Source organism: Zeus faber, assembly GCF_960531495.2.
Source record: "Zeus faber genome assembly, chromosome: 3".
Taxonomy (NCBI): domain Eukaryota; kingdom Metazoa; phylum Chordata; class Actinopteri; order Zeiformes; family Zeidae; genus Zeus; species Zeus faber.
In genome coordinates this window covers 25,453,870-25,468,362 of record NC_137190.1, presented here as the reverse complement: position 1 = coordinate 25,468,362, position 14,493 = coordinate 25,453,870, and the positions used below count along the sequence as shown (strand labels likewise).

The 14,493-nt window shown below is 42.3% G+C and overlaps 1 protein-coding gene across 1 annotated transcript in view; it reads right to left on the bottom strand.

The window, feature by feature from the left end:
• ddb1 (damage-specific DNA binding protein 1) overlaps positions 1-14,493 on the bottom strand; it is a 60,485-nt gene that overhangs the window by 37,626 nt on the left and 8,366 nt on the right. Inside the window, exons 7-11 of the mRNA XM_079998053.1 lie at positions 5,861-6,019; positions 4,998-5,081; positions 2,204-2,320; positions 922-1,024; positions 59-134 (exon numbers count right to left, since the gene is read on the bottom strand). Coding sequence (XP_079854179.1) covers positions 59-134; positions 922-1,024; positions 2,204-2,320; positions 4,998-5,081; positions 5,861-6,019 — 539 coding nt within the window. The remainder of the gene's footprint in view (positions 1-58; positions 135-921; positions 1,025-2,203; positions 2,321-4,997; positions 5,082-5,860; positions 6,020-14,493) is intronic.

Here is a 14,493-nt window from a genome sequence, read left to right as displayed (position 1 = left end):
TAAGGCGTTTTACTTGAGGGGAGCACTTAACCGGCACAAATACTCTGTGAGGCCTCACCGTGTTTGTCCCACGAAAGACAGCACCAGCATGTCATCCGTGTCCCTGCCCGCCTCGGAGCGCAGCGGCCACAGACCTCAAAAAGGAATTAAAGCAATGATGAAAAACCGAGAGGAAGAAGCTTCCATTCCTCTTTAAAGCTACTCCATGCAGCCCTGTCTGAATTGTAATTATCGACTGCTGGGTTTTAAATACGTTGTAAGGGTTGTAATAGGGTGGTATTTCACGCCTCTCGGTGGGAACATTGATTGTTTAAGTGAATAATTGCTTCTCATCAGGAGGCTTTTGGGTCGGAGTCGGTGGCCGGGGCTTTCGGGGCGGCTCAATAAACAGCCGAGGCTTAACAAGTGCCAGCAGACCCTGAACCCAACACTGCCTTTGCATCAGGCATGAGCTCACAGCCTGGGGAGCAGGAGCTCATTTTCCAGGATTAAGGGGAGCCTTCTCGTGTCAGAGCTAATGAACTTCTGGACAGCTTTGTACGAGACTGATTGAAACGTTCCCACGGCAAGTCGTGTGTTTTCTAATTGAAAAACCAACCAACCAAACAAAAAAAAAAAAAAAAAAGCAGACAAATGTGTCTTAATCAACTCGTGCCAATTTTCTGCCGGCGTTTGAAATTAGCACGGCGATCACGCTTCATCATGCAAAGGACTGTGACGGCTAAGCCATCTGCTCGCTATCTTATAATGAGCGTGGATCGGCGACAGCCTCTGCCTTGGCAAGGACGGGCGCACAGATGTAGAGGTTTGTCTTCTGTCAAGTCAGCACCGGATCCAGGGGCCAGCGAGGCCGAGACATAACACCCGAGCTGCGGCGTGGGGGAAGGCAACGACACCTGAGAGAAACATGGCGGTGCCCACCTTTGATTCCCGGCAGGTCGATGCTGGCGTGCTCGTGAATACCGATCCCGTTGCGGATGATCCTGAGGGAGCCCTCCTTGAACGCACCAGAGCACGTCACCAACTGCAGTAGAAAAAAGGAGCAAATGCAAGTGAGAGATCAAGGCGGATAAACAATTCGGCGGTGCAATGAGTCCTGAAGCCACGAGCCTGGTGGAACGCTTCAGTCAGAGTTCCGGAGGATATGGTCGATTTGAAAATCGACAAGTAAGAAGATTAACAGCACTGGCACCTTTACAGTTTGACCCACTGAATGACCAGCACGGCCACTTAATCACATCGTCTCAGCACCCAAACAGAGTTATTATCGCCAATATTCGATTCCGGGATTGGCTGAATACACTCGGCGTGCAAGTGCGTGCATTGGTGTGCAGTCAGAGGATGGATGCACACCACCAGGCTGGAAGGGGTTGTTCGGGTGGAACCAGGCATTCTTCAAAGACAGGTTTGGTTCCCTGAGGCTTAGAACCAAATCCTGCCAAGAGCCACCTTCTGTTCTGAATCCCCTTAAATTTAGGTTCATTTCATTCATCTCTATCTGCCTCTCACCAAAATAGCCTAAAATAGGATGAAGGTGCTGATCGTGATCAGCAAGCATTTCATGGGTTTAAGAAAAGGGGGTTACATCATTTACCCAAAAACTTGCATATACTGTATGGCTTTTTGCAAAACACAGCATTTTAGAGAATTGGCTTACTGATTTCAACTGGTAGTCCGTCTAATCTACATCCAACCTAGAGTGGACACATATGCCACACATACTTCAGAAAGGAAGACCTGAAGATAAACCATCCCTGATCACTGGAGAAACTAAAGAAATAGACGGGGGAAATTGCGTGCACTTATAAGTTAATGTCCACAAAAGGTTTTCTGCAATAAAAACCTAAAAGAGCATTTGTTGCTAGGTGGTCCTTATTGTCCAAAAGAAAAAAAAACATGGAATTGGTGTGAAAACGATGCCTTTGTTGTCAGGCAATGCCAGGCTTAATGAAAACAGAGAATAAGAGCTTCTCAGAACCTCGGGTTCAAAGAACACCAAATTAGTCTCTGAGTCTCTACTATTAAAAGGGTAAAAAACAACCCAAAAAAACCCCAGAATGAACAATTTTGATGCCCTTTCATTCGAGCACTGTTTGTCTAGAAAAGCAAAGCAAAGGCACTTGTAATGTTTTCCATTACTTCATTCAGGTTTACGGATATTGAAGGTTTTTCATTACACCGAAAATATGAAGCTGCTATTTACCTGTCCTTGACCCTGCCTCTCTAGGTCCACCACACACATGTCCACAATAGGCCCAAGGTTGGTGAAGGTCTCCATAACGGCCACATAGGAACCCTGGTCGTTGCTGTCCACGTTGAGCTGGAAGAGAGAAAATATGAATAGAACAGGGGCAAAGCCTTTATTACAAACTGAAGTCAAAGGCCAAGAGAGGGCAGTAGAAATCAAAGCCGTTCATTTCACGAGATGACTCTTCCCCAATTTGTTTTTAATCTATTGGGCGAGTTTTAGTTGGCTTACTTTTCTTCCTGTAGGATTTCTGTGTTTTATGTTGTCTTGAATATCCAATATATAGCACTGAAACGTGAGCTTGGTTATTAATGTTTCAGAAGAAAAAAACCCAATCATATTCCCTGATGGACAAATTTGTTCCCAAACAGATTTTGGTGGACTGATGAGGTGAAATCAGTGAAAGTTTACGGACTTCACACAATACAATCACAACCATTATCTAATATGGGGTGGGTTTGATACGTTGACGATGCAGAGTCGCGCCGTTGAGGAATTTTCTTAAACAACCAAGACGGCTGACGCTGATGTTGAATCCGCTATCGCGACAGTATTAAACGAACTGGACAGTACATTTTTTCTAAAAAGCTTTTGTTAATAAGAAAGATGTGTTTGCCGTACTTCCGACAAGATTTAGTAAAAGTTTAATTTACCAACTACTCGCTCTGTGCTACGTCACTTGTTTCGTTGCCCTGATTGGTTGTAGGTCCATCCAACTGCGTCCAGAGACATTTTGGTCTGCGCCTGCGCCCAAATATATATATTTTTTTTCCTGGAAATATATCTGAAAAGGTGGAGTCTTCTTATACTCGGGATCTAGACTTTTAAATGTCAATATACAAATACATGAACTGAACCACTATCTGTGGTTGTAGGTCTATCCAACTGCGTCCAGAGACATTTTGGTCTGCGCCTGTTGGTAACGCCCCTTGGAAATTGAAAATTAACTGAGAGATTCCAGACTAATAGGCATTTGTGAATTAGTCTGGTGATGCCAGGCTACTAAACATGTAATAAGTTGAATAAAGATGTGGAAATGTGGCTACAGATGTGAAAATCACTCAAGGAATCGACCCAAATATATATATATTTTTTTTCCTGGAAATATATCTGAAAAGATTTAAAAGAAGCAGGCGGGTCTTCTAGCTCCTGTGTGTCAGACTTGCAATCTCCATTGTGTGGCCGAAGCGTTGGCGCAGCGTACGGGCGCCGCGTGCCGTAAGTGCCTCCTATTAAATCCAATGTTAATTCACTGCTGCAGCTACACTGGCCACGTCAGCCGCACAGGGTCCGCATGGCGCTGCGCGGCATTTCTCTTTGCATTTCTCTCTCTTTTTGCACGAGAGGTATGTTTTGTTTTGTTGTTTTCCAACTGAGCGCGGCTACGCAGCCTTTTCCATAGAAACAAGAAATAAAATCACAGAGAAATGTTTCTGTAAAGAGTGCAATCAATTTAAATGTGTTTTACATGAGTCTACAATTGTACCAGAGACAGAGCTGCCGTCAGATTTGCTTATTGATCGAGACCGGTTTTAAATACAAAAGAACGAACACGCTGTCTGTGTGTGTTTGGGAGAGGAGACGGGGGATCAAGTTCTTTGTTATAATGTGCATAGGTTCATCTGATTGGAGGGGAGGTGTCCAGGATAGTGTGGAAGGAGGGGAGCGTGGAAGGAGAGGAGAGAGGGACATGAAGAGAGCGCTGGGTGCGAGTGGAAGGAGAGAGAGAGTATAAAGAGAATCTGTAATAAAAAGGGACACGGCCATCCCAGGTTGTTATTTTCAGACTGGACACCTCAACCCGGGGCAGGCAATAAAACCAGCTTTGGCGTTACACAGAGGTTCCGTCTGTGTCATCTTCGTGGTGTCTTCACCAAGCAGCCGGTGGAAAACCATATTGCGCCCACACACTTGAACCAACATGTCGAGTGGACTTCTACCATCAGTCAGATACAAATCAGCTTGAGCTAAGCTTTACATGTGGCTAATGGCTCCCGGGTGGAACTCGCGCTTGTGAAATTTGTTTGGCTGTTTGTGTCACATGGGTGATTCTCTGCTGTACGATTGGCTGTTTGTGTCACATGTTTGTTTCTCTGTTGTACGATTGGCTGTTTGTGTCATATGGGTGATTCTCTGCTGTACGATTGGCTGTTTGTGTCACATGTTTGTTTCTCTGTGGTACGATTGGCTGTTTCTATCGTGTCTTTGTAGGTAGAGGAAAACAGACTCAAAAAACTATCCAAAATAAATCTCATAAACTCATCATCGTTATCATGGAAGATTTTATCATGAAAAATTATAGAGACCGTTTTATCGCCCAGCCCTATATACAGTATTTTAAAGAGCAGCGTGCAATCATATACTCTCGTTACTTTACTCTTGTATTTGACTACACTATAAATTTAGCAACAAACTCTTCTGAAAGCATCTGGGATTCAAATCGATGATAAATAAAAACCCTCCTAACGTGTCCCATGGTCACAGAACTTCTCATCATACAAATTTTGCGGTTTTGCAAGGGTGTTAAAAATATCTACATTAAAATCAACTCTCAGAAAGTTTAAAGCTCCTGCAGTTAAATGTACTATCAACATATTTCCCAAATATGGATCCAAGCCACTGATACACAATGTGCGGTGCAGACCCCAACTCCAATGGAATGCCCATGTGTCCGAGTGCTTCTAGGTACTGGATGGATGTGGTCAACAACACACAGGAGTGAGTGCTTTTGTGTTTTTTTGCTGCTTACCTTTACCAGCTGGGAGTCGCCCAACCTGGATCCCACAAACACCACTCCGTTGTCAAGGTAGGTTAGACACTCTGCGATGGAGGTCTATCGGCAAAGAGAGAGGATATTTTAGCCTCTTGCACCGGAGCTGATGCACATCGAGAGCTATCCATTTTAATCAGGCTTGTCAGGGTTTCACAGTGCAGCTCCCAAATCACCATGCAAATTGGCTCTCACAATCTGCCCAACAATGATTTGAAAATGCTGTCTGTAGCTCAGCACTGCTTATTGGCTTGGTAAATATGTACTTCTCATTCAGCATCTCAGCATGAAAACATATGTTATCGCTCAGTAACAAATGATTAGCAGCCAAATACAGCCTGCCAAAAGTAGCTAATTTTCAAACATTTGTTTTTGTCTGGCGCATAGACACTATAAATCGATCTTGAAATAGAGAATTTTAAAACTTTTTCAGGAAAAACAAACTAAAAAATTGTCAGACACGCAGTTCCCCCCCCCAAGTTTAACACCTTAAATATCAGTTCCAGGCAAAACTAGGAGACTAGAGATCTACATGAAGGGATTTAATGTAAAAATAAATTACTATACTTTCAGCTTGAACATTTTGCCAATATAGTTTGTAACTTTCTTGCCAACAATGGATGGATGCAATTGATGGACAACAGGAAGGACTATAAACAAGAGGAATGGATGACAACTCTTGTGAGAGAGCGAGAGAGAGCGCCAGTGGGGACGCTGGATGCAAAAAAAAAAAAAAAAAAAGAGATGGAAATAGAAACTGAAAGAGTAATGGAGACAGCCCAAACAAGTGAATGGATTGACAGACTGGCAAAAAAAAACAAAAATAACAAAGGAAACATAACCTCTCCCAGCAGTTCCACGTGCAGGTCTTTGAGCACCACGGCACCATCCATCAGCTCCTCCTTCTCCAGCAGCAGCATGAACAGACGGCCCTCCATGTCCCCCAGCAGGTAGCGTGAGCCATTGGGGTCCACTCGGTTGTGACAAACAATGGTGCTTTGCTGAGGTAGAAAGAAACAAAATAACATAAACATGATAGCCAGTTGGAATGTATTTAACAACTTGGATAATGGAGACACCTGGAAAAGCTCCCTTTTGAGAGACCATTTCAGATAAACGCTAAATTACTTCAGTGAATATAACAGAAGGGCTTCGACTTTAAAGGGGACATGCTTCCTTACATCTGAACCCTGGGACACCACGGGAACATTGAGACAATAGACAACAGACCAGACGACGGCGAAAGGATTTAAGAGCAGACGCATTCAACTCCTTCTTTGTTCCCAACACACACCGCCCGGACCCCCGCTGTTGTTAAACAGCGCAAATGGCCGGCTCATTGACTGTGGGCCATTTCACAAGAACATTTACATCCTGCAGCACTGTGTTTCCCTAAGGGGAAGACTGGACTTAACTAATGTCTGAATCGATGTGTAACCTCTATAATGTCTCTCCCTCGGTCATTTTGTAAAATGCGATACCATTCTCGACTTTGAGGGACAACAAATGACAAAATTAGAAATGTGACGATAAAATGTGATAGACCCGATCACTTCAAAAAAATTTTTTGCAGATCTGTTCATTTTCGTGTTTGGCAAGTTGTAACCCAAAGCCAATCAGTTTGGACGATCTAAAGCTGACCTTTCACCTCTAAACAATCACATTGGTCAATATAGAAATAAGCACCAGGCACCGGTAGTCGAGTTATTTTTGGGATGAGCCAACAAGCTACACCACACCAAGCCACAGAGGATCCCAGCCGAAACATCCTCGCCGCCTCCTGTCATGTGGACCAAATAGTACGTGTCCATACCAAATAGTACGCGATCCAAGATGAGGCTACACCCATCAGGAACTTAATCAACGGTGACCCAGGAAGACGCAAGCCAGCAAACTGATGGGGCTCCGCCGATTTCTTTATTCTTATTATTCAGTTTAGAGGGAGTTAGCTGCATCCTTTGTGCGCATTAAAATGCAATCCCTCATTTCAATCTATAGTTAATACGGCCCCCTCACCAGAACAAACCCCTCACTTGTACGTGTTTGTGTTTAAATGGCTTTAATCCCCTTTTTCTACCTCAACCCTTACCATATAATTGAATTCTGTTATTATAAATAAACATCCATTGTTTGTTTAAGAAGTAGTTGGGTATTTATCTGATATCCCCTGTGAGAAACTCTGAACGGAAAGCATGCAACCCCGAAGAACACAGACCACAATTGCCGCCTGTGGGACCATAAACTAACTTTAATTTTTCAATTGTTTATAACAAAATTGGTGGCGCCTTACTAAACCAAAAATAATAAATATAGGCCATCATCACGCTACAGTGACTCAAAAGACATCTATTTCAATCTATCCATGCCCCCCCCCGTGCAAAGTGCAATCTTTATGTACGGAAGTATCACAGGTAGTAGAGAATGGCGAGAGTAGAGTGTTATGGGGGCAGTAGCTCAGGAGGTCGAGTGGGTTGTCAAGTAATCTGAGCGTTGCTCGTTCGATCCCAGGCTCCTCCTGACAGCATGCTGTAGTGTCATTTAGCAAGAAAATTGCTTGTGATGGCTATGACCATCGGTGTATGATTAATTTTAAGTCGCTTTGGACAAAAGCATCTGCTCAATGATGATGTCATGATGTAATGTGAAGTGCCCCCAAATTGCTGCAGCTGCTGAATGAGGGCTTTTAGTTTCACACACTGAAGAATATTCCTAAACTTGTGATAATTATGTGGGCATAGTGGTTATCTAATACAGGCAAAGTTGACACTGGTTCTAAGAGTTTGAAGTTCTTCAAATCAGGCACAATGTAATGCTACCTACAATTTCTGTTTACTACACAGTATGTGCGAAGGCAAAGTCAGATTCTCTTGAATTCTTGAGAGGCTGAATGTCGACTGGGACTAAACATTTCGGACCGTCTGAGCTAATATGACAAGAAGTAAGAGATAGTTAGAAAAATATTTTCCAATTTTATTTACATTTTCCAAATCATTAATATTTAAGATGAAAGGCCACGGAGAAGTGAAAAACGTGGTTGTGCTGGGATTGCCACGTACATGGTAAGTTTAGGTACATGGTTAGATATGTTTAAGTGCTGTTTAAAATTAAGTATTTGGTTAGAGATGGATATTAGTAGGGCTGGGAGGTATGGCCCTCAAATTTATAGCACGGTATAATTTGAAGCACAGACGGTAACTGTATATATCACGGTATATTTGTATTCTTAAAATTTCAATAGAAACGCTTCTGTAGGGGTAAAGAACTGGTATGGCAACTGCATGGCAGCTATTACTGTACTCTTAACTGTACTACGAGGACATATTTCACATAGTACAGAGGTATTTTAAGAACATTTATTGCGCAAAACTGCAATAATAAATAGAAAAAAATACAAAACCTTTTCTCAAGTAACTTCCATCTGTGAAAAACACTTGAAATACAATAAAATCAAGTTGAACAAAATAAAAACAGGCTTTAACTGCCAGTTCAAATATTTTAACTTTTTGCCATCCTCAATCATTTAAAAAAAAAAAAAAAACAACAATTCCACATGGATTTCCTATTGTTCCCTATGGGCTGGACGGCTAACAGAGCCAAAGTAAAGTTACAAAAAAACACCTTTGTGAGCCACACACGTAGCCCCCCGACATGGAGACATTGTGTCCCATTCCTCGAAATCCATACCGTAGGGCAAATTCAAACAGGTGTACTTTCTATACCGTCCACCTCTAGTTATTAGGTATAAGGAGATGGCTGAATCTAGGTATGGACTTGGGTCAAGAATTGTAAGATGCATCTTGACCACTTCCAGCCATCGTAGAGGGGCTTGCAGCATGCCAGGACCTTTTCCAGCACGACGGAGGGTTGGCGCGTAGGACCCTTTCCTAGCCTGCAGCTGGGCCCCTCCCCATCACTAAACAATAAATGTTCACTGACCGGTGGTGAAAACTGTAACTGCAGCAAACTGTCTTTCAGATTGTGAGTAAATTTGATTACCCCGGGGAATATTCAATCATAAAAATGCGTCAGAATACACATTGCTAAAATATACTACGACAAATCGAATATATTATGACATCACATTGTGGACAGATCGCCCAGCCCTGCACAGCAACAGCATGATTTATTTCGAACTCTTATCGGAAGCATCTGCTGAGCATGTTGGCCCGTGCATAGAGGGTCAATATTAAATTGGCGACACTACCACAACTTCCTCAGCAGGAAAAAGCAGAATGCAGAAATGAGACATCCATGAATGAAAAACTAAATGCGAAAGTTTGCCAAAGGAAGTCATCATGTTTTCATCTTTTGCTCTGTAGCCTCCTCAGCCAGTTTTTCCTCCTTGTCTTATAGTGCGAGTACAGTTCTTGTTACACTGCAGCAGAACGCATCCTTGTTTTAAAAAGGGAGGGTTGGAAAAAGTACCGATGACTGGTCAAATTAGATACCGGTGTGTGATGAAGCAATAGAGCGCTAAATCACCTAGATGGTTAATAACCGAGACCCCTGTAGAGTTCATCTGGAAATCTGATGGGGTGAGATGAAAACAGGTAAAATATATCAGAGCTGTTTGCTATGGCATAAAAAAAAGAAAGCGCAAATGTGAAAACTACTCCGTCTAACAATTTAAAACCTTACTTCTATATTCATGAGGTACACTTGAGCCAGAAAAAAAGAGAGGAAGAATATCCTCCTAATTATAGACCTGGGATGCAGTTAAGGAGATCCTGTGGGCCTGGGAGCTTCACTTAGAGTGTGCAGAGCAGCATGCTCTGCATCTTAATGATGCAACACCAAGAAGTGGTGTTCTGTTGGTTTCTGGAGTCGTCTAGTAGCGTTTACTCCATCTATTCAATAAAATGGGGAAGAAAAGTACCTAAAAAATACAGCTTCGGAAGTCTCAAATATTTCTCCATGTATATATCCAACAGGCAATATATTACAGCTTTTTACCGACATACTTTCAAATAATTGAAATTACAACATTAGAAAAAAACGTGTAGAGAGGAAACTTTGCTTCCTGAAAAATGTATGTGTTACACACAAATAAAAAATAACCCCCCCCCCGCCCCTCCCTTTCATTTTTTTAAACCGGTGCTGTTCCCATTTTGTTTTGATACATTTTTCTTTCACTGGCTTCAGTGAGAAACTATGTTTATTCTCCATTGTGACAATCACAATTTGGAATACGTTTTTTCTCCCTTGAAGCTGCAAAACTAATAGTTGCTAAGCTGGTAAGTTCTAATGATGTACCATACCACCGAGTCCTTAAACTCCAGTATTGCAACCACTGATCCAATTCATTAGTTATACTGAAGAGTACACACTAAAGGTCATACATTACCTCTCAGTCGATGCCGTTAACTGTGGACACCTTCGAAAATATACCAGTCAGAGGTGACATTAGCCAGAAGCAAACATAAGCTGGCTAAAGCACACCAGTAAAAGTTGGACTAGCACAGCAAGTTGCTGTGCTAGTCGCGGAAATGTAAAGCCTTCCAGACATTATGGCCAACAAAAATACTCCATAATCAAATAGACTACAACAGAAATGTTCAAATATAAATTTCAAGTAAGGCGTTCTGCTACATAGCTACATGCGAGCCCACTGTCAATAATGGCTCAACGGTCTCCACTCTGTAAATATTTCTGATCAAACTCTCGAGTTGAAATGATCGAAATCATGAAATGCAGGCAAATTTGGTTGGATCGTTAAAGTAGCATTATGTAACTTTTGGTATGTACGTCCCTACAGTTTCTGAGTGCCACTGCACTTCTACACAATTGTCGTAAAACCCGGTGTCCGAAAATCAATTTATTTTACTGGACAAAGGCTGCGAATAAATAACTAGATAAATAAATAAATAAATAAATAAATTGTTGTTTTTTGAATTTATGTTACACAATATAACCGATAGGCCGGTCCAGGGCCGGCTCTTCCTACAGGCGAGATAGGCCGCCTAGCGCGTCAGCCGCGGAGAGGGAGCACACCTTTCTACCTCTCCGCCACTACCAGCGGTGGGGAACAGTGTGTTTTTATTTTACGTCTCCTTATGGAACAAAACAAGCACGTATCGGACGAAACCGTGCGTAACGGGGACACCTTCTCCGAGACTCTTTTAACAACCCCCCCGCCCCCCCTGCCTATAGCGATTGTTTTACCCAAAACTCGGTGCTGACCCCTGGTGAGACCCGGTGCTCTGGCCCGGGCCACGGTACGCTCCGCAGGACGTGTGCTGCTGGCAGAGCCCGAAACACTTGTAGAGTCGGGACGAGGCCTCTTCAAGAACACTACGTCTGTTTTTTTTTTTTTTAACATTCTTTTATTATTTTTTTTATTAAATGAGCATAAAGCTGTACCTGAGCACAGGGAGTGGCGCTCCGTGTGTCTGGACATATGCGTATGCGAAATGTATGAAAAAAATCATACATTTCTGCTGAAACATTTTTTGAATGTTACATTTTCAGATTCGAACCGTTACGGGCTTGAAGTTAAATCAACCAGTCAATATTCTACTGTGATTGGAGGTTTTTCTTTCTACAATAGTTAAATAAAGATGATGAAATTAGATAAATGGATGCATAAGACGTAGGCCTGGTCTACAGGAAAGAGCTTTTTATATGTTGACTGTATCCAATGTTGTGTTGGTCGGACTATAGAAAGATTTATCACTTTTGTTTCCTGAATACAGGAGATAAGGAACTTGCAAAAAATAATTGCATACTAAATTGCGGGAAAAAAAAAAAAAAAAACAATAAAAGAAAATCGGAATTTGATGATTTTCCCAAATCGTTACAAACGCAAACATAATGTACACATGGTTACAGCGTCCCTTGCATGGACCTCGACACTTCCCGAGGTGCAGCCAGCACTCAGTCACGGGTGCGGGGAGAGAGGGCGCGGTGAGGGACCCTGCTGCAGGTTTAAGTATGAGACCCAGATAGGAGTTGAGAAAATGTTGAGCAAAGGTTCTGCACATACTGCGAGATATCCAGGAGGAAAAATTGTGGCACGGAAATTTTGGGCGGGGCTAAATCATGACAAATAAAAGTAGAGTGGTCATACTTGGCTTGGTCCCTCCCACTAAAACTATATAAACACCAGGCCGGACCGTCGGAAACAGAGCATCAGTGGTGATAAGCTAAGCTAACAGCACAGAGTTTGGGATAAAGCGCTGTTTTGGGAATAAACACCTGGAGTAAAAAGGCGTCTTCAGGGAGACCGTGAACTCATGGCAAGTCTTGGCACCGATCCCGCGCCCGGAGAATTGTTTCGGGAAACTTGTGTAACAAGTTAAAGAACACTCGTAGTGTTGAGCATAGAAAAGGCACTCAACTCTAAGTTGGATCATTACTGGGAAACAAAGCCTTGAGTGTTCCAAGGCATTTTGCCTCTTGGAGTGAGAAAAATGTGACGCCAAATAGGCACTGTTGGCCCTGCAGCCTAATTTCTCAGCTTGTGCAAAGTGGAACTGCAGGATATATTTCATCTTTATATATTTTTGCTTACAAATACACCTAGTTTCCACTCCAATATACAAGATCATGCTTTTAAATGTGTTTCATATTAAATGCACAGCGCTACGTGCAAGCATTTATTTTTCATCATTTTTCGTACAAGCGAGAATCCTTCTTGAGGACAATTAAAAGTCTGAGTGAACTATTATACGAGTATGGCACAATGTATCTGGCCTTCCACACATTGATTAAACGCGCACAAGAAAAGTGCTTTCAGGATTGGGTTCATATACAGAAGCATAACAACAGCGAAACAATCACAAAATAGTGTTTGGCTGTCTACATTATATTTTAATTTTTTTTTTATGTGGCCAATATCAGATCCCAGTGTGAACAGGTCACGGTCCTGAACTGACCCACATGTGCAGAAGTAACAAAGACGTCACGCGCAGCACACTGTCTATCGGTGGTAAACACGGCAGGCAAATGCAGCACGGTGTATTTGCACCGTGCTGGGCTCCATTTGCATCACGATTAAATCTTTAAATCCAAACAGAGGCACGTGCTTTTTTTGTTTCGTTCAATAAGGAAATTTAATCAAATTAAATCACAATGTGCGCAAATGCGCCCCAATGGCTCCTTCAGAGGGGACACACACACACACACACACACACACACACACACACACACACACACACACACACACACACACACACACACACACACACACACACACACACACACACACACACACACACACACACACACACCATTTGCCTGTTTATTAAGTATCACTTGTTGCTATGGTTTTTTGAAATTGTTCTCAACCACCACAGCAAAAATTCAAAATCATGTTGAGAATACAATGTTTTATCTGCCCTTGGCGTTTGGTCAATAGGTCAGGAAAGGTCAACCATGTGCCACAAACGGCCACGGCTATGCTGGTTTTACTTCCAACAAATCACACCTTCTAGATCTATTTTAGGTGCGATTCATAAAACGCAACCAGCTCGTTAGGTCATTCTGTTTATCAATTTATTTATTTTCCCTCCCTGCACTGTATACGCTGCTTGACTTAACAACTGGGGTGGGAGAGGCCGCGGTACGCCTAGCTCTGCCCACCGGTTCCAAAGTCGGGGCCGGAATTCCAAACTATTCTCAAAACACAGGGGTACTTTTTTTTGTGTCCCTGGTCAGTGAAAAACTTCTGTGCTTCGGTCCGGTCCGTGATAAAAAAAAAAAAAAGGTTGGGAACCCCTGCTCTAGAGTGATGTAAAAGTCGCATGAATTCCGATTTGACTGTTCAGACCGAAGTCGCATCGCAAAAAAATAAAAATAAAAAAAATCAGACCTGTATCCGATTTATGACCACATATGAAAGTGGCCCAATTCCGAACTGAAAAGATCAGACTCCATACAGAAGATAAGGAACCTTGAAAAAAAAAAAAAAAAAGAAAAAAAAATTCGGATACTAAATCGCAATATTGGTTTCAAGAAAAAATGCAAATAGATTATCTTCCCAAATCGTTCAGCCCTAAAATCAAGTGCCATGTTTGACATGGCCCATACATTTATTGAGGGGTTAGGAATATTGTCAAACATCTACTTTAGCCAGGTATCAGACAAACATGTAGTGCCAGTATTTGTTCATCCGTGGTAACCAAGATGACACTGCCTTACCAAGTACAACATCTTTATCACACTATCACTAAATAACAGCTTCAAACCATTTTGATGGTACACTGACTTGTAATATGGAGAACTTCACCTCTTTCATTCCAACCCACCCCCCAAACTCCTGTTTCTGCACTATGTAACTTCTGCGTTTGGGTTTGAAACCTACGTCACTACCTTGATGGTTGGCTCAGGTATATCTTTTTTTTTTGGCTGGTATTTAAGAAAAATAAAACATACACATACACTTGCCAGCCAAAACATCCGGCAATAATTCTCATAAAAAAAAACAAAAAAAAAACGTAGCCACTCCACCTCCCCGGCGGCGCGTATGAGTTGGGCT